At 39.4% G+C, this 20,127-nt stretch overlaps 1 protein-coding gene across 4 annotated transcripts in view; it reads right to left on the bottom strand.

The window, feature by feature from the left end:
- LOC116256114 (uncharacterized) overlaps positions 1–12,474 on the bottom strand; it is a 45,267-nt gene extending 32,793 nt beyond the window's left edge. For 3 of the 4 annotated variants that reach the window (XM_031632326.2, XM_031632328.2, XM_031632327.2), the window contains exons 1-7: positions 11,937–12,474; positions 10,470–10,563; positions 9,490–9,676; positions 9,155–9,413; positions 7,838–8,044; positions 7,670–7,756; positions 7,460–7,594 (exon numbers count right to left, since the gene is read on the bottom strand). In XM_031632326.2, coding sequence (XP_031488186.1) covers positions 7,460–7,594; positions 7,670–7,756; positions 7,838–8,044; positions 9,155–9,413; positions 9,490–9,676; positions 10,470–10,563; positions 11,937–12,269 — 1,302 coding nt within the window. In that variant the 5' untranslated portion in view covers positions 12,270–12,474. Of the gene's footprint in view, positions 1–7,459; positions 7,595–7,669; positions 7,757–7,837; positions 8,045–9,154; positions 9,414–9,489; positions 9,677–10,465; positions 10,564–11,936 lie in introns of all 4 variants that reach the window. The other variant, XM_031632329.2, reaches the window with a different exon arrangement.
- Between the last annotated feature and the right edge of the window lie 7,653 nt (positions 12,475–20,127).

Genomic DNA, 20,127 nt, shown 5'->3' with positions numbered 1-20,127 from the left:
AAGCGGCGCGGCGCTGGGCGGAAACAGACCAGGCAGTCGGCGCGGCGCTGGGCAGAAATAGACCGCCGGAACCAGTAGACCGCCGGAACCAGGCAGAGCGGCGCGGCGCCGAAAAAGGACACGGCGTTGGGCGGAAAAAGACCGCCGCTGGACAGGTCGTCGTTTGGGCAGGCCGACGCTGGGCGGAAGCGGCTGAACGGTAACGCCGCTGGGCAGGGCATCGCTGGGCGGAAGTGGCGGACTCCTGAGCGGCGCTGATCAGGGCGGCGCTGGGCGGAGACGACGGCGGGATGACAGACGACGCTCGGGCACGAGCGTCGGGCACGGGCGAGACGATGAACAGTGCCGAGCGATTCTCCTCCAACACGGGCAAAAGACAACCAGAAACGCCGGAACTTCACGGCTCTGATACCATGTAGAGATACGAACAAGAAGAAGAGGAAGAGAAACAATGATCACGATGTAACGTGGAAAACCCTCAACACGAGGGAGAAAAAACCACGAATGAGGAGGAGTTGGTGCCCACTAGCAGCCAGACTCTCTCTCTCTTATGATTATCATTAACTCATAAGGATTAGGGTTACATGACTTAAGTAGAGCCCAAAAACGGGCTACAAGGCGGGTCGGGTATGGATCCGGACCCGAACCAGACAATCTATCAACAGAGAATATAAAATTAGCCGTATCTGCGTATCCAAAAAATTTGGAAATTGTTATGTCCGCACCTGCATCCCCGTACACGTATCGTACTTGCACCAATGTGACATAGATGATTTCACTCCAAGACGACACAATCTCTAGGTTAGAAATGAAGAAGGGGTGGGTTCTTATAAAAGAACTCGAAAAAAGGGGGTTTGAACCCTCTTTTTTGAAATCAGCCCGTATCGTACGATACGGGGGCCTGTATCGTACGTATTGTACGACACAGGCACAATACACCTCTATTTACAATACGGGGGTGTATCGTATCGTATTTTGTAAATGATACGATACGTATCGTACGATACGTACAACACTGTTTTAGATACTTAGAATAATCAGAGTTATGTTTCTCTAGTTTATGATTCATTGTATTTGTAGAAACACGAACCACAAAGAGAGAGTAGAGAACGAACACACAATATACGTGGAAAACCTCAGAAAGAGGTGAAAAACCACGGGGAAGCTCTGACCTAGGGGCTCACCGCAACCCTAGGAGAGAGAAAATTCTATTTCACTTAATTCAACACTTAAACATAAGTGACAATATAAAGAGGGAGAGAGGAGAAGCCGCCTAGGGTACCGAGCTTGGCATACATGTCAAACATGCCAAGCTTGGCATACATGTCAAACATGCCAAGCTTGCTAACATTCTTTTCGAATGAAGAAGTACAAAGCCCTTTAGTTAGGACGTCTGCAATTTGATCTTCAGACTTCATATATGGCAGAATCAGCTCCTTTGAGTCAATGCGTTCCCGGATAAAGTGACGGTCAATCTCCACATGTTTGGTCCTGTCATGTAGAACTGGATTATTGGCAAGATTAATTGCAGACTTGTTGTCACAGTACATCTTCATTTTATCTCCCAGTTCCACACCAATATCAGTCAAAAGAATCTTCAGCCACAGCATCTCTGTAACCCCTATTGCAACAGCCCTGTACTCAGCCTCAGCACTAGACCTCGAACATACTTCTTGCCTCTTACTTCTCCAAACAACTAGGTTACCTCCAAGAAAGATACAATACCCTGTAGTGGACCTCCTTGTGTCAGTGCAACCTGCCCAATCTGCATCTGAGTAGCCCTCAATAGTAAGTTTGTCTTGTCGAGTATACAGCAATCATTTTCCTGGGTCATTCTTTAGATATCCCAACACTCTTTCTGCACTCTTCCAGTGACAATCCGTGGGAGCATGCATAAATTGACTTAGCACATTTACCGCATACGTGATATCAGGGCGAGTTAGAGTAAGATAGATAAGCTTACCGACTAGCCTCTGATATCTCCCTTTTCCTTCCTCATCCAGAATAGTGCCCGTCTTGATAATTATCTTAGTCCCCGACTCCATAGGAGTAAGATAGGGCCTACAACCAAGTTTACCTGTCTCCTTTAGTAAGTCAAGAGTGTACTTCCTTTGATTCATAACCAGCCTTGTCTCTGATCGAGCAATCTCTATCCCCAGAAAGTATCTCAGCTTACCCAGATCCTTGAGGTCGAATTCTTTAGCTAATCTCTCCTTCATCGTTTTGTTTTCTTCTTCATCACTGCCAGTGACAATCATATCATCAACGTAGACAAGGAGAAGACTAACCAGACCATCTCTCTGCTTTATGAATAGGGTATGATCTCCATTTTCTTTGCTTGTACCCAGTAGACTTCATAACGATCCTTAGTCTCTCAAACCAAGCTCTAGGCGACTGCTTCAAGCCATACAAAGCTTTCTTGAGGTGACAACATTTTCCCTCTTGAACATACCCGGGAGGCATGCTCATATAGACTTCTTCCTCCAGATGGCCGTTCAAGAACGCATTTTTAACATCAAGCTGGTCCATGCGCCACTTCCTGTGCACAGCAAGAGCAAGAATAACCCTCACGGTCTTCAACTTTGCAACAGGGGCAAAAGTCTCAAGATAGTCGATCTCATACTTCTGGCTGAACCCCTTTGCAACCAGACGAGCTTTATATCGATCTACAGTGCCATCAGGTTTGTACTTCACGTTGTAAACCCACTTAGAGCCAACTAAGTGTGTCCCTTTAGGGATATCAACAACTTCCCATGTTTTGTTCTTAGCTAACGCACCCATCTCCTCCGTCATAGCATGTAACCACTTGGGATCATCCTTAGCATCATCCACCGACCTGGGAATAACAACTTTGGATAAGGTTGTGATAAAACATTTGTAATTTGTACTGAGCTTAGCATAAGAAACAAATCTCTGAATAGGGTGAGAAGTACATGACCTGGTGCCTTTGCGCAAAGCAATGGGGAGCTCTTCATTCGATGGACTTGGGTCATCCGGGGAGATCACAGGATTGGGATTGGTTCTATCCTCATCACCAACATCTTCCACTGTAGCTTTCTCCTTTCTGACATAAACCTGGCCAAACAAGTGATCCCGGGCAACAGTGGGCTGAGCATCCACCGTGACCCCTTCCATATGACTGCCCTTCTCATTACTGACCGTGACCGTGTCAATCACACTGGGACTAACCTTGTAATCCAAAAACTCCATAAACTGAATTAGCTGATTAGAGGAATACTCTTCCCCTTTGTTCCCAAGACACTCCCCCTGAAGAGGATTCATCGGAAAATACGACTCATGTTCATGAAATGTGACATCCCTCGAAACATACACTTTGGAAGTAGTTGGATCCACACATTTATACCCCTTCTGAGTGGAAGAGTACCCCAAGAAAACTCCTTTACTAGACCGGGGATCAAGTTTTTTGAGAGTAGGGCTATGATTATGCACAAAGCAACTGCACCCAAAGACACGAGGAGTAAGAGGCCACGGATTCTGAGTGGGCCATAGGGTAGAATAAGGAAACTGACCATCCAACACCCTAGTAGGCATACGGTTAATGAGATGTGCACTAGTGAGAAGTGCATCACCCCAATACCGCTTCGGGACATGACGTTGGAACATAATGGCCCGGGTAACATTCAAAAGATGACGATTTTTACGTTCAGCTATACCATTTTGAGGAGGGGTATAACTACAAGAGGTTTCATGAACAATACCCTTGTCTTTCAAGAATTCATCAAGGGATTGGGAGACATATTCCCTTGCATTATCCGTACGGAAAGCTTGAACAGTAGTATGGAATTGAGTCTCAACAAAGGCAACAAAGTTTTTTACAACTGCTGGAACCTCACTACGTTCTCGCAACAAGTACACGAACGTACATCTAGAGTAATCATCAATAAGCGTCAAAAAATAGTGACAACCACCACACGTGGGTACTCCAGAAGGACCCCAAACATCGGAATGAACTAAGGCAAACGGATGAGTGGTGTTATTCAATGAAATAGGGTACGAAGCCCTGACATGTTTAGCCAATTGACACACTTCACAAGCGAAGGAGTCAATGGAGACAGAAGCAAACAAATGAGGAAACAACTTCTTTATTAACTGGAAGGGGAGATGTCCAAGACGCTCGTGCCATCGCAGAACAGTAGATCTATCGTTCACACCAGACAAGTGACCACTCGTGGCAGAAATCAATGCTGAAGCAACTTGTACCGGCAGCCTGTAGAGCCCATCAGTAACCGAACCAATCCCAATCTTCTTCCCCGTCACCAAGTCCTGCAGGGAACAGTGATCAGCAGAGAAAATCAGATTACAGTTTAATTCTTTAGTAATACTGCTGACAGAGAGTAAGTTCACAGGAATATTTGGAACATGCAGGGCATTGTGGAGACGGTATTTGTTCAACAGGGACAAGCTCCCTTTCCCAGCCACAGAGATAGAAGACTCATCTGCCATAGACACGCGTTGCTTGCCAGAGGAAAGTTGATATTCTTGAAAGAGTTTAGAGTCCCCTGTCATGTGGTGAGTGGCTCCACTATCAACAATCCAATCACCAAGAGAAGGGTTACCTTGATCAGTCGAGGCAACGAGGGCTTGGGCTAGCTGAGCCCCTTCAGACGTGGAGGACTCCTCAGGGGTAGTAGATAGGCGGTTGATGTACGCCTGTAGCTCCTTGAGTTGAGCAGGGGACAGCTTGGACTTTGCACCACTAGAAGAATTGCTCTGACTGGAATCAGACACAGAAGGGCTACGCTTGCCAGAGGGAGGACGACCTCTGACCAGTCTCTTCTCGGGATGAAGATCCCAACAGAAATCCACCGAATGCCCCAATTTGTTGCAATGAGTGCAATGCCGGGCAGGACGCTGCCCAGTCCCTGAGGCACGACTGACAAAGGCAGAAGGGCCATGACCGGTGTCAAGATGCATCACCTGGCGACGTTGTTCTTCAGACTCAACACGAGCATATACTTCCTCTATCCCCGAAATCTCATCACCATTAAGAATCTGGCTACGAATAGACTCAAATTCATCCCGCAGGCCTCCCAGAAACAGAAACGTACGGTCCATCCATTCCTTTTCCCAGTAGAGGGAATGATCTGAACCGCACTTCCACTCATCAGTCACATGATAATCTAGCTCCTCCCATTTGGTCTTCAGGGCAGCATAGAAGGCAGCAACAGACAAATCACCCTGTGTCAGGGAGTAAATACTGCGTTTAATCTGATAGGTGCGCAGATGTCTCTTCTTGCGACCATACATCTTTGCAAGCACAGTCCACATATCAAAAGAGGTCGGCTTTCGCAGAATGAGGGGCTGGATATCGGAGGACACGGAGCTGATAATCCACACCTTCACTTGGCTGTCCTCCAACGCCCACGTCGCCCATTGAGGATCAGATTTGATGGGCGCAGGTTTGTCGTCAGTGATGTAAGAGAGACGCCCACGGCTAGTAATCCCAATCTCGAGAGCGGCAGACCAAGATAGGTAATTGTCCTTGGTCAGACGGATGGAGGTGACCTGGATCGGCACGTTCTCATTCTTGGAGGCGCTGCCCGCGTCAAGAACGGCATCTTTTTGAGTCCCCATCGCTTCTGCCATCACAAACAAGCACACAGCAACAAGAGGCACAGCGGCGGGAATGAGGCAGCGACGACGGGAATGAGGCAGCGGCGGGAATGAGGCAGCGGCGACGGGAATGAGGCAGTGGCGACGACGGCGGGAATGAGGCAGCGGCGACGGAAGGCAGGCGACGGCGCAACACAGAGGCCACCCACGGTGGCAGAAACCAAGAACGGGCCGAACGGAGGACTGCGGAGGCGCAACAGAGGACGGCGGAACAGAGGACGGCGGCGGCAGAGCAGGGCGACGTCACAAGGGCAGCAGCGGCGCCGGAACTTCAACGGCGTCGGGCGACGAAAAAACTTAACGATCCTCGGGAAAAAAAAAACGCTTCTCCAACTTCGCTGGCTCTGATACCATGTAGAAACACGAACCACAAAGAGAGAGTAGTGAACGAACACACAATATACGTGGAAAACCTCAGAAAGAGGTGAAAAACCACGGGGAAGCTCTGACCTAGGGGCTCACCGCAACCCTAGGAGAGAGAAAATTCTATTTCACTTAATTCAACACTTAAACATAAGTGACAATATAAAGAGGGAGAGAGGAGAAGCCGCCTAGGGTACCGAGCCCGCCTCGGTACCCGCGCCCCATAGAACCGGGTCCAGATATGGACCCGGTTCCCACAACAACATATTCTAACAGTATTGTATAGGATAGTCTATGTTTTCATTCAGGATTAGAATTTTGTGTTGCTTCACATTTTGTGCTTGTTGATTGTCACGTAGGTTGGAATTTAAACCATGATGAGGGCAGGGACAGGTGACCAATTCAGAGGGCGGGCATAGGTGACCAATTCAGGATAGTTGAGGATCTTTATGGAGCCAACTGGAGCACTTGGATCGGAACCATGAACTAACTGAACCCTTAAGGAACAAGACCGAGCTTCAAAGCAGTTTAGATTATTATTTCCATTATTTCCTTGGGTGTTTTTCCTTTACTCATTTTGTCAGTTTGTAATTAATAAACCTTTTAATTATTGAACCCCTTGTCGTAGATTATGTTTATGGTGTATTAGGTGCAAACATTTCACTTTTAAGGGAATAAAACTTATGTGATTGTTTGAGCAATTTGATTTTATTATTGTTTCTATCTCATTCTCTGAGTTCAACCCAAACTCTTTTGACTATTGTGAGAACCAGTTTTTAATAATTTGAAAAGCACCTTTCAATGGTTTAATTGAAAATCAATATTTAAAATTATCTCCTCAAAACTAATCATCAGGGTGTTTACAATGGATTCTGTATCCCATTGCCTTTTCCCCTGAAGGACATAAAACCTCCAGATGCCCCTTTTCTACCAAGCGAAAGAATCCTGGCTTGGTGTTGCCTGAGCAGAAAGAGATGTGCACCCTTGGTATAAGGTCCCCATCCTTCAGCCTCAATGCCACAAGTAGACTCATCTTTCATCTAGCTATGTGTGGAGCCCTTAGGTTAATTTCTTGCTCATGCTCAGGTTTTTGTTACTCTCATCTGGAGAACTATGAAACAGTATAAGGCTGGTATACCATAATTCTAGTAAATTAGTTTGTGAAGCATTTGAGGTATCTACTACTGATCCTTTTTGGATCAAAAGAGACAAGAAGCGAAAAACTTATATAAACAGTAAGCAAGTTTAAAATTCATAGATTAATTGTATTTGTCAATTCAAATAGTAAACCATCCAAGTTAAATGCCAGGAACATAAACATCATCCTCTCATAATGCTACTGAACACTTCAAAGATCAACTACTCGCCAAAAAAGTGATGCTATGTTTTGTTCTATAATATCATCAGAGAACAATAAAACGTAAAAATGGGTAATGATACGCAGCAGTTACTAATGTCACACCTCCATACTCAAGTGAGGAGAATCATCAGCACGGGTAATTAAACATGCATCCAGCACAGGAACATAAAAAAAGTCTGCCTCGTCTCCATTTTGTGTTCGATAAGGGCTTGCCAAGATGCTTTCCAATAGTGCAACCTGAAAGGGCAACTCATGAGGTTCATGGCCTAAACTTTTCTCCAGAATCATTTTGAAGCATACATTTCTGTGTACCTGGGAACCATACAATTGTTCTGTCCATATAGTACCATTTTTTCCATCATAGATTCTGTTCATGCACTGGAACTTGAAATGACGACCCTGCATTAGACAAAATAAGATGCATGACATGCAAATCATATGATCGGTGACAAGTACATCATCCATAGTGATTTAACAAACCTCAAGGAGATGACTATTATATTCTGGTGGTAAGTCATAGACATAAATAAGTGGCCTTTTCTTCTTCACCATAGCCTTAACATTTACGTCTAGATGTTCCCTATCAGGCACAAGAACAGTAGCTGGCCGAAGCCATAGAGGCCAATTCTGCATAGCTGATGAAACAGATGGGGTACTACAGTCAATTCCATACCAGCCACCATGACACTGCAACAGTACTCAAGTATGTGATATCCAACATTCATAATAAAGGTTCCAATTCATTCAGTGAAAAGAAGATAAAACAATATAACAAGGTTGTTGTGTTATACTTGCTAGAAAGGAACCATTAGAATCAGAGTGCAATTTGGCCATATGCATACTGTACTGAATATAGTGTATTTTACAACCTAATCTGAGCTTCAAATAACAGTTTTTATCAAAATAAAACTCAATTTGCGAAGATCAACCCAAGGTATTTGAACTGGCAACTTGAAGATGCTTTATGTTTTATAACCTAATTTCTCAAACATTTTTACAGCAAAATCCTACTTTAATTGAAATAAAAACCATGATGAAGATTCATGCAATCATGCTGCAAAAGCAGAATTCAAAATTATGATGCATATGCACATAAAACCTGCACTACGCGCAACAGATACTGATATGCATGAAAACTATGTACCTAGGCTTAGTCCTTTTCTTTTAAGTACTCTAAAAGTATAAGAACGTGCTTCATGGTAAAGTTCATATTTAGCCTCAAGGAACATAGGCCATGTAAAGTTTTTTTTTTTTATCTTGTAACCTTTTTTGTAATTTCGTAATGTAGCATGGCGTGCACTCGATACTTACTATAACATTACAGGTTGAATCATGGGCTTCCATGGTTTTTCATATAAGACCCTATGTCCATCCTCCAAATTAAAAAAATTCAAGTTTTGAGACTAAGAGTTCAAGGGGTAAGTCATGCAAAACAAAACTTATTCATTTGAAAGCATTTAAACAATGAGAGAAATTTAAGTGGTCAACTAGTAATTTCAATTATTTCTAATGAAAATGTGCATGTCGTGGGCAGCATGTAACTGCTCATTTTCTTATTTTTATGCAATTTGTGTTTTCCATAAGGAGCATTTGTTCCTTTTCTTCTACTTTGCTTATTTTTTAGATTTATTTTTCTTTTATATTTTATATATTTTTTTTTAAAAAGTCAAATTTGCATTTTTTTTTATGTTACATTACATTAGATACCTAACTTTAGGCTGGCTAATATGGTTATGTTATGCATTTTACAATATTGGTCCTATGAACATATGAATAGAAAGTTTCTGCATCTCTAACCTCGCAGAAACCACCCCGACAATGTCCATGCCCTGAACACTGGTTAATGCAGCTACAGGTTGTTGGTATCTCACAAAACCTTCCCACTGTGCAGTCATATTTACAATCACACTCTTGCTTGAATTTGACTCTAGAAGCATATGCATCCTCAGGCACAACATTGCACCAACCATGCCTGGTGCTATCATTTGTAAATATATTCTCAAAATCAGGCCTTGACCAGTTGATCACCTTCGGTAGGCCATGTTCCTCATATGTGCTGAAACAAATACAAACATTAAAAACCCAAAAAAATTATAAACTTAATAGACAGAATCTGCAAAGTGGAACCATACTTGAATTGAAATCCACAAGCTTCTGCAACAGGGCGATTTGGATATCTGGTTCCTGCTCCACAAAAACACATTGCCCTTGTTGTATCACAATGAGCAGGACATATGGAAACAACCCATCGTCCAAAAGGTAGCTCGGAAGAAGATTCATAATTGCAGCCAAAATGCAACCTCTCAGAGCACCCGTCCCCTGACATCACAAGAAACAAGTTTGGAGGTCACATGAAACTTCCAACTTTTCAAGGGAAGAGTCTGTCCTTAAGGGCTTCATGCAACTTTAAGTTCAAAGGCAAACTTTTGGGTCACTTTGTCGTAATTTGAACGTGCAGCAAAAGATACACACCATATAGTACCATAACATAACATCCGATAAGTTACAGGTACAGCCGATACAGTGTAGTTATACCCCCCGAAACAATGAAACTAGTTCCAGGGGTATGATGCATCGATTTTCTTAAATTGTGCTATGTAAGGTAACACGTTGTACTATATGCTGTATTACATACAACAACGGTCTAGATGGTAGAATTGCAGTCCAATAACTGAGTTTGTCTCTACTTCCCCAGGCTACTTGACAAAAAATAAATAAAAGAAACCTCACAAGTTTAATATGAACATAGAGTTAAAAAATCATGATAAGTATTACATTTATAGTGGATTAAAGTTTTAAGATTAATAAAAGGGAAAGTCAACATTAATGACTAATCAATGTGACCAAAAGTAGCAAGGGCAAGAAAAACTTCATGCAATGAATTCTCAGGACTGCACTTACATTTTTTATAAGTAACTACAGTGAGATGAAAGTATTTTAGAGGATAGACACATTTTGGACAGCAAAATGACAATTGAACATGGCCCACCGTTCAGTCTTCTGTAATTATAGAGAGGCACACATGTTACTTGTAATTTCCCTAGTTTGTCTGTATTTTATGGCTTTATGGATTAAAAGCAAATAAAAAGAATTAATATTTTTATTTACCAACCCCCAAATCCGTGGAAGCATCTGCATCTTCCCAAGTGCTGGTTACAAACGCCTTGACCACTGCAGCCATTCGTGCAACTTTTGCCCCTTATGTTCTGCCCAAATAGAAAACACTTAGAGGAAAGCTGGAAGCAACAAATAGAACTTTAACATACTGAATACTAGAACATCTGGTCAAAATTCCTGAACCCAACTTGCCAAAACCTTTGCTTGGATCTGATTTAGTAAATATAATTGTCATCAGTTCGTTCTTGGCAAATTCTCAAGATGGTTTTTATCAGTTTAATTTGTTATCTTAGGAAATAATTATTGGTAGTTGAAATAAATTAGAAAGTGATAAAAATAACATGACCTGATGAGTTTTTACACTTTTTTAGATAAGTATGGACAAATATTTCATAATATTGTATTAAATTATAAAAGAAACAAAAAATGAAAAAATGTGCTTTAAATAGAAAAGCGAAGAACATTGTGATGTTAGCAATATTTTTGCTATATTCATTTCTTCGTGACATTTTGTAATTAACATGATTTTTTGAAAATCATATTGTTTGGACTATTTTGGCCATAAAGTATAATATTTTAAAATATTGCCAGCATCCATGAATAGATGGACACCATTCAAGTGCAAACCTTTGAAGAATAATTTTATTTCAATTTAAATGTACGATACTAAAGCAGAAAATTATTGATGACAAATTTCAAATAAAACATACAAATTAATCTATAATAAGCAATCAAAATAAAAACAGACAAAATTCACAGAAAATTTGTTGACTGCATTTGCAATTAGCTTGACTTTTTCCATGAAGTGTCCAGGCTTGTTTGAGAACTCATCGTTCTCCTCAATGAGATATTTACATGCCAAGTGTCCGTGTGATAATTACAAGCAGTTAACGATATAACGTGATCAGATGGAATTGCAATTTATAGCTGAACTTGCACGCGGAAATATAAAATGGACGTATTTCATGTAGAAATTATCCTAATCGTAAAATACAGAAACGGATTTTTTAGATTCTTTTCTCTTTTTTTTTTTTTGGCACGGCCACTACGATGTGGATACAGCAACAACAAAAAAACTCCCAAGAACCTAAATAGTTACGAACAAGAAAAATAATACTCAGCCCTAAAATTATCAACACTACCATCTCAATGACAAAGCAACCAAAGAATTACTCAAAAAAATCAATTAAAATAAAAGGAAACTGCTCGTCAATACCTCCATTCAAATCTAACAGTTAAAAAAATAATAATAATAAAAATAAAACTCTCAGACTGCACAGAACCCTACAATGTCAGCCCAACCACAGACAAGACAGAGCGCAGGCATAATTCGCAATTAAATTTAAACAACGCAACGGCCATGGACCAAGAATTATCACATATATCGTAATGTCACCTCGCAGCGACCAAAATCTCAAACACCACCACGTGCTCAAATGAGTTTACGTAGACATGCTGGTACCTCGTTAATCTCGATCGCTTCTGTAACCGGATCGCAGCCTAAGAGCCATTTCCCGATAGCAGCTTTCCACGGGGCGTTGCGGTAGGTCACTGCTCCGTGAGCGTCTACCATAAATCGATCGACTGAAATCGAATCAAACGTTGCGTTCAATTTCCCCATAATGGACGTATTGTTCGGCGTACACTGGCTCTGAATCTGTCGAAAGCCGATGTAATCGAGGGAAGATGGGACAAAAGGAAAGAAGAAGATATGGACAATGGAGAATAGCAGAACAAGGGACACGATTGTAGCAGTCAGAGACCACGAACAACTCCATTTGTTAAATATGGTCATTTCATAAAGATATCAAGCTTTCAGGGTTTTCGGAGAATCAAGATCTTATCTTATGGGGATTTCACGGACGCTGCCATCTCGAAAATATCTCCAGATGGTAGAGTCGCCTCCTACCAACTATACTATACAGAATAACGAGAAAGAGGAGTGGTTGAGGGAGAAAGGGGCCGCGATAGCAACGACAGCTCTCGGAATTGCTTTTGGATGAGAAAAGAGACGGGAGTGGATACATACTTTTATATATATATATATAGATAAAATAGTGAGTGAGCGCGCACAACGGCTCCACTTTGAATTGCTTTAAATACGAAAACAACGAGAACATTAAGTGTTGTTGTTATTTATTGTTGTTATTAGTACCAGTATATATATTATATATAGGGGTCGAATGCTCCCCGATGGTTAAAAACTTAACATTTAAAAAATATTAGTTACTCAAAAATTATTATCAAAAACACTATGAACAATTATTGCATCATAAATTATGGCAAATGCTTATGTGAAGATTAAGAGTCTGTTTAGTAATAATAACGAATTATTAAGTCTTATAAATATGTTTTAAAAATTAAAGTAGATGCATGAAATACTATGTAGATACAACTGTATTTTTTGGATTGGTTTATGAAACCGTAACAGTTTGTTAATTTTATCAAACGACCACTAACATTAATGATTCTGCTAGAGCATGATGCATGTTGCATCACTTGACTGAAGTGCCATGAATCACGAGTGGTTCTCTCTCTCTTTCTTTTTCTCTCTCTCTCTCTCTCTCTCTCTCTCTCTCTCTCTATATATATATATATATATATATATATATATTATTTGGCATGACTCCAGTCGGCTCAGTTAAAATCTCCCAACAGGTCAACAATGTTTCTCTTATAAAACTATTCAATGTGTCACTCATAGGCTATGGCTCCCTTAAATAGTATCGGCATGTCGCCAAGGTTGTCTGAGATATTAAAATTTAAAATGTAAACGCTTTTAAATATGAGTGGATGTCAAATCAAAATGGTAAGCCCAACCCATAACTAAGCAAGCTGGGCTTGAGCTCTTAACAAGGGCTTTGAGCTGTCCCAAGCCTAGCTTTGTCAAGTCTTCAGCCAACCCAGCCCGACTGATGCCCAAGCTTAATTGCATTTTAAGTATGTCTACGCATAGGGTAGCTTTACAAACCTAGTAAAAACACTATAGGGTATACTATGTCATTATTCAAATCCTAGTAAATCTTGTGATAATAACTTTGCATTAAAACTAGCATTATTTATTACATTGAGAAGTTGACTCCATCTCTTAAGGTGCAGGGTTCAACCAATGCGAGAAGTTCCAAGTTCTATTGGAAGGAAAACAATAAAACAAAGCAAATGGGAATTAAAGGAAATATCGCGTTGCTGTGTCAAACAAAAACTAACTATAATTAGGGCATTAAGTCATACGAATAATGCATCATGCAGTGAGAGAAAATTTAATATGTTTGCGCGTATGCATTTAATTGAAAAGATCGGCTTGAGCGCAGGACTCAGTGATTTGTAATTCGATGACTTATCATTTAAAGCTCAACAAATAATTTCATTTTAAATTTATTCAAAATATTGATTGTTCATCACATGTAAACAATTTAATAATTACTGAGAACAAAATATGTGCAATGTCCCGTGCGTTTATAGGCAATGCCTTGAGAGTACTGGCAGAAGACTATTTCATGAAGGGTTTGATCTAGAAATTTTGTTTTAAGGGGTTAATTTGTATTTCTCAACTTCTTTTAAGGAGACTGAAATGCAATTTATAATTTTCAGGAGTCAAATGAAAAAGTGTCAACATTATAACTATAAAATTTTATTTTGTCAAATTTTGAGAGGCTCATAGCTAATGCTAGGACAGGCTCCGCCCTCGGGAAGGCAATCCGTAGTTCTATGGCACAATGCATCGGCGTTTGACCTGAGCCCGGGGTTAAGCTCGATGCCTAAAACCAGAGCCCAGGCTCGACCTAGTTAGGTTAAAATATAAAAAAATACAAAAAAAATCTAAAAAAATCTAAAAAAATATGAAAAAACAAGAAAAAATCAGAAAAAAAATAAATAAAAATGTATTTAAATGAACATTCATCATTCATGTATATAAAGTATGAACTATGAAAGTATGAAGTATGAATATGAACAACAAATTCCAAAATAAGAAATCAGACATTCAAAAATCAAAATAACATAATAAATCAAAATAACATACTAAGCAGCCGAAGCATATTTGATTACATCACAATTCATAAGTTCAGAAGTCAAAACATATAGACATAGTTATCATCTTTCATTATTCAACAAAAAGCCTGGTCAATTGTCATCTGCATCATCATTTTCATTTTATTCATTAAGTGTTTTTTCTATCCCCTCTGTTGCAATCGGAATGTCACCAAAAAACCAAAAAACCCTCTTTCTCCAAGCTTTCCACTGTGCCCTCTACGAGAAAGAAACCTTTTCTCACGGGCAAAACTTGATGCAAATGAGGAAAATCTCTCCCTCCCACGTCTCTTGAAGTGTTTAGAAACAAGAAAAGAGAGAGAGAGAATAGCGTATATACAATAAGACGCAAAAAAAGGGGACATTGGGGCCCTTTTCTTAAAAATTTCCCTATATCATGCGATACGGGTGATACGTCTATGATACACGGCCGTATCGTGTATCGTAAGCGTATCGTACGATATGCGTTCGTATCATACGATACAGATAACATTGAAAGAAAGTACATTATTGACTTGTTGAAAGAGATGGGGAAACTTGGCTGACCCGACAATATCCTACTCCAATAGATTTCATAAGATCAGTATTAAAATGGGAAGTTGCTTCATGATGAAGCTAAAGGGAAACATCAGAGCGGTTAGTTGGGATTATCTAACTCTCACTAGACCCGACATCACCTTTACAATGAATGTGATGAGTCAATTTATGCATGCTGCTACTAATGCTCATTGGGAAGCTGCTGAAAGAATCTTATGCTATTTGAAGAAGAACCCTAGTACATGCCTTTTGTATGTGAGACAAGATCAGCTGAACATTGAATGATATTTTGATGCTAACTGGGTTGACTGCATTGATACAAGGTCTACCATTAGCTATTGTGTCTATTTGGGAGGTAACTTGGTGGTGTGGAGAAGTAAAAGGAAAAATGTTTGTTCCCGTTCGAGTGTCGAGGCTGAGTACCGTGTTGTAGCCATGGGAGTTTCTAAAATTATTGTGTCTAAAAGTGTTGATAGTTGATACCTATGAAGATATACTGCGATAATAAGTCAGATATAAATCTTGCAAACAATCCAGTGTTACATGATAGGTCCAAGCATATGGAGATTGATCGACGTTTCATTCGTGAGAGAATTGACTTCGAAGAGCTTGTCTTACCATATATGAAGTATGATGATCAAGTTGCAAATGTGTGAACAAAAGCTTTGTTGTCTACTCAGTTTGAGAAGAATGTAAGCAAGTTGAGCATGTTTGACCCGAACTTGAGGGAAAATGTTAACAAGTTTGTATCTAGACGGGTCGCTGGTCCAAACCCGCCTTGTCCAACTCTTAAGTGTGGTGACCATCGTCACTTAAGAGGGGTGTTTTTAACCCTAATTTATTTTTTAATGAAATTAAGAGAGTGAAAGGACTGCAGCTAGTGAGCGTTGTTCATTCACCTCTGTCGTGTTTTTCCTTCAGTTTTGAAGGGTTTTCCATATTAAATCAATGTTTCTCCTCTTCTTCGATATCCATAATTCTACACCTATAAATTGGAATTGATCATTTTCATTCACCCTTGTGCACCATTGTCATGCTTGCAAAACAATATAATTTTATCATAATCTTTAGAAAAAAATGGAGGTGACAAGGAGAGACCTCATATCGCAATCTCCCAAATACAACATTCATGAAGAGCTTCAATCTAATCATTCATAAATTCAAACCACTTTCTGGAATTGGTAGTTTGATAAAATGTAATTGATCCATCACTCCTCATTCATAGCAGCTAAGAATGATTGAAATTCTATGGGAAAATTGTCATCCCACCCATTTTTCAATTGGATGACGAGAACATATAAAACAACAAAAAACGAGGACATGAGACAAAGTTGAAGAAGTAGGTGTTGAACAGGAACTGTCGGCAAGATCAAGGTTTCTCTCCCTCAACAAGTGTGAGTGATACCCTTGAATCTACTTAATGCTAATGGGCTTTCTTGGGAGACCAACTCTGGAACTTATGTAGCATGTCTTTGTTGTTGTAGGCACATGTAGTAACAACCCCCCTCAATACTAGCAAAGGGTTTTGCATTCAGCCATGGTTAATAGACCCTAACCATTGGTCTTGATCAAGAACTCTATTCATAGCACTAACCAAATTTCAGTTCATCAAAAACAACATTATGCAACACTTTCACCGATTTGTGAACAGGGTTGTATCATTGGCACCACCGTCCTTTATACTCATCAGCATAACCCACAAGCCTATACATGAAAGCTGTGTCTTGAAATTTAGGTGTCTAGGATCCATCAATATGTACATAACGAGCACTTCCAAAAACATGCAAGTAAAAAAAAGTTTGATGGACGCCAAACAATGTATAATATTGAGTTTTATCTTCAAACTACATCATACGTAATCTGATGATCAAATATACGACAATATGAAATGCTTCTACGTTATAAGGAGATGAGGAGATCAGTCTCATACATGTTCTTTGCACTTTCAAGTTCAACAATGTGCTTATGTTTCTGTTTAATAATCTAATGTTGTTAAGGTGTATGCATATAAGATACCATCTATACAATACAAACACTTCTAAAAGATAGAAGTACCATGTTGAGATGACACGACACTGGTGCTAGTACTACACACTGCTTGGACATGACAGACTTAATTTTTTGTAATTTTTTTGATATATTTTTTTAGTTTTTGATCTATTTTGTAGCATTTTTTCAGTAATATATATTTTATAAATGTAAACAATGAATTTATATGTTTATTGGCTTAAAATTTTATTTTATATGTATACACACACAAACACACATTATATATATATATATATATATATATATATATATATATATATATATATATATATATATATATATATAGGCAAATTGAATGGTAACTCTAGCTTTTTAGAGTCACCCCGCCATCTAACCAGGACCATCTGATCTAGCAGGATAGATGGTTAAGAAAAATGAAAAAGAAAAAGATGAGCATTTTCATCATCTAGTATTAATTCTCACTTTTTTCTCCATGCTTTTCTCTCAACTATCCATTTACATCAAATGGATAACCCTAGTTAGATGGTTGGGTAACTCTAGATAGCCAAAGTCATCATATATATATATATATATATATATATATATATAGTGTGTGTGTGTGTGTGTCTTTGTGTGTGTATAGGTAGTACACGTACTAGTACCTGGATTACGTATCTATACCCATGTGACATAGAACACCATTCTCCTTTATTTCTTTACTGAAAATATATTATATGAAGTCACTAGATATAAATTCACCCCCTCCATCATATTGGGAAAATTGGGCAGACTTGGAGAATTGATTTTTTGACCAGAGAGACAAAAAAGGTGAGACCAGAAAAAATTTTCAATTCACTTTCATGAAACATATCCAGGTATAACAAAAATAATTATCAACATAAATCATACTATATCGACTTCAAGAGACATGAACAATGAGATATTGCCCCACATCAAAATATACAGTCTAACAAGGCCTTGAACATATTTTATTTGCTAAAGGGATGATGTGGCATCCGAATGAGAGGTTGACAAGCATGAGGCCATGGGTGAAGCCCTTCTAGCAAGCATAGGAGAGCAATGCTTTGAGAGATGCTGGTGACAGCTATAAGAGCTCTATTGCAAAGTTGCAACACATGATAAACAAAACACCTCTCTGGAGAGCTCACAGGGTGAGTTGCACCTCAAAGACCAATGAAGGATCTAGTGGGACTGGCTTGTATGATTGTATCACATTGGGATTTGACAAGAAGAAAGGAAAGAGTGCTAAAGATGGAAATACACCATTAAGGAAAAAGAAAGACAAAGCTTAATGGTAAGTTATTGGGCTTAATTAGGGAGGGCACCCAATTACAATGAAAAGCAACCAATAAGAAGGCGAGCATGTAGAACAAAATAACAAGAAATCTCAAGAGTGCAAGTTCAAAGAGGGACTCTCCCATTGGTCGAGCTAGGTGTTGGCGGCAAAAAAGGAGTTTCCTTCTTGGCATGATCACATTGGCTCAAACAAGGGAGAGCACCTACAATCTAGGAACTTTCCAAGTTGGCTAACTTGGCTCACAATCGTAGGCACTACAATATGTGGGAGTGGGTCCCACACCTTGCTGAGGTTGGGTGCAGCTGGGCCTAGGAATGTATGGGTCGACTCAACTCGGGTTCAACTTGAACTTACTCATTTATGCTCAACTTGAGCTTGTAAACAAGTTGAGTTCTAGTTATAGGAACTTGACTTGTTTGACTCGACATCATTCTCCATCCTGGGTTATTGACACCAAGCAGTCAATAACGTCTAGGAGCCGGTGATGTCCGGCAAAGCCCCTTTCATCATTCTGGAAAAAAAAAAAAATCAAAGATTAGGAGAATCAAGGGAAGCATGAATCCAGACCCTCGAGCAGCCAAACCCCATTTTCACCTTCCGAGTTCATGGGTACTTTTCTTTTTTTTTTTTGGAATAGGCATGCTTCCTTGTTGAAGTATTGTGAATATTCTTTGTATTGCTGCTGCCATCATCTGCCCATCAGGCATTTGTGTTAGTGAAATACATGTTTCTCTAGATCAACTTCTACACCAAGGAAGTATCCCAAGTTCCCAAGATCTTTCATTTTGAACCTTTAATTTAGCAATTTCTTTATAGCATCTATAGTTTTTTTTCTGAGTTTTTGGCGATGATAATATTGTCAATGTAGATTAGGAGAAGAATAATGACACCACACTTACTATAAATAAACAACCAATGATCTAGTTGTGATCATTGAAAGTCATGCGTTTGGATATCAATGGAAAACTGTCAAACCAAAACCTAGAGGCTTGTTTGAGACCGTTAGGTGGTTGCTCCACGTACACTTTTTCTTTGAACGAAAAAATGCATTTTTGACATCAATTTTGACTAATTTCCTAGTCATGCTTCAAGTGCCAAAATGACCTGAATTGTCTCCATTCAAAAAGTCAATTTGGAAAAAAATAAATAATTTATAAAAAATAAATAAAACCTAGAGGCTGGTTCGATACCGTTAGGTGGTTGCTTCATGTACACTTTTTTTTTTTGAATGAAAAAATGCATTTTTGACATCAATTTTGATTAGTTTCCTAGTCATTCTTACAACAAGTGCCAAAATGACATGAATTGTCTCCATTCAAAAAGTCAATTTGGAAAAAATAAATAATTTATAAAAAATAAATAAAACAAAAATATTGAAAATTGCTTTGGACTTGATATGTGGCACTATTGAATGAAGCAGGGATGAATTGCCCAATTTAGAGAAATATGCTCCATTTTGCCCTCAATCTTTATCATAGGGTGCTTTGGGAGAATAATTAAAATAAGACGACAAAGGTTTTCTAAATTGAAGATTAAAAATGTGTTTATCGAAAACAATATTCCCATGTTTTTAGAGAATATTTGGAAGTAATAAATCATGGAAAAGAAATCAACCTCGTTTTGTAGGCTAGGTTGACAAGCAGAGTGCATCTCCTAGAAAGACTCTTGGTGGCCAATCCTAATGGATGATTTCCTCCCTACTTAGGGACGGTAAAGCAATAATCAGAATACTATGTGGGGCAATGTTGCAAAAATATGTAACATGAGCCGTATCATTCCA

The sequence above is a fragment of the Nymphaea colorata genome, chromosome 6, assembly GCF_008831285.2.
Source record: "Nymphaea colorata isolate Beijing-Zhang1983 chromosome 6, ASM883128v2, whole genome shotgun sequence".
In the NCBI taxonomy this organism is placed as follows: Eukaryota; Viridiplantae; Streptophyta; class Magnoliopsida; order Nymphaeales; family Nymphaeaceae; genus Nymphaea; species Nymphaea colorata.
Note: the sequence above shows the minus strand (reverse complement) of the source record. Positions and strands in the feature narration are given on the sequence as shown.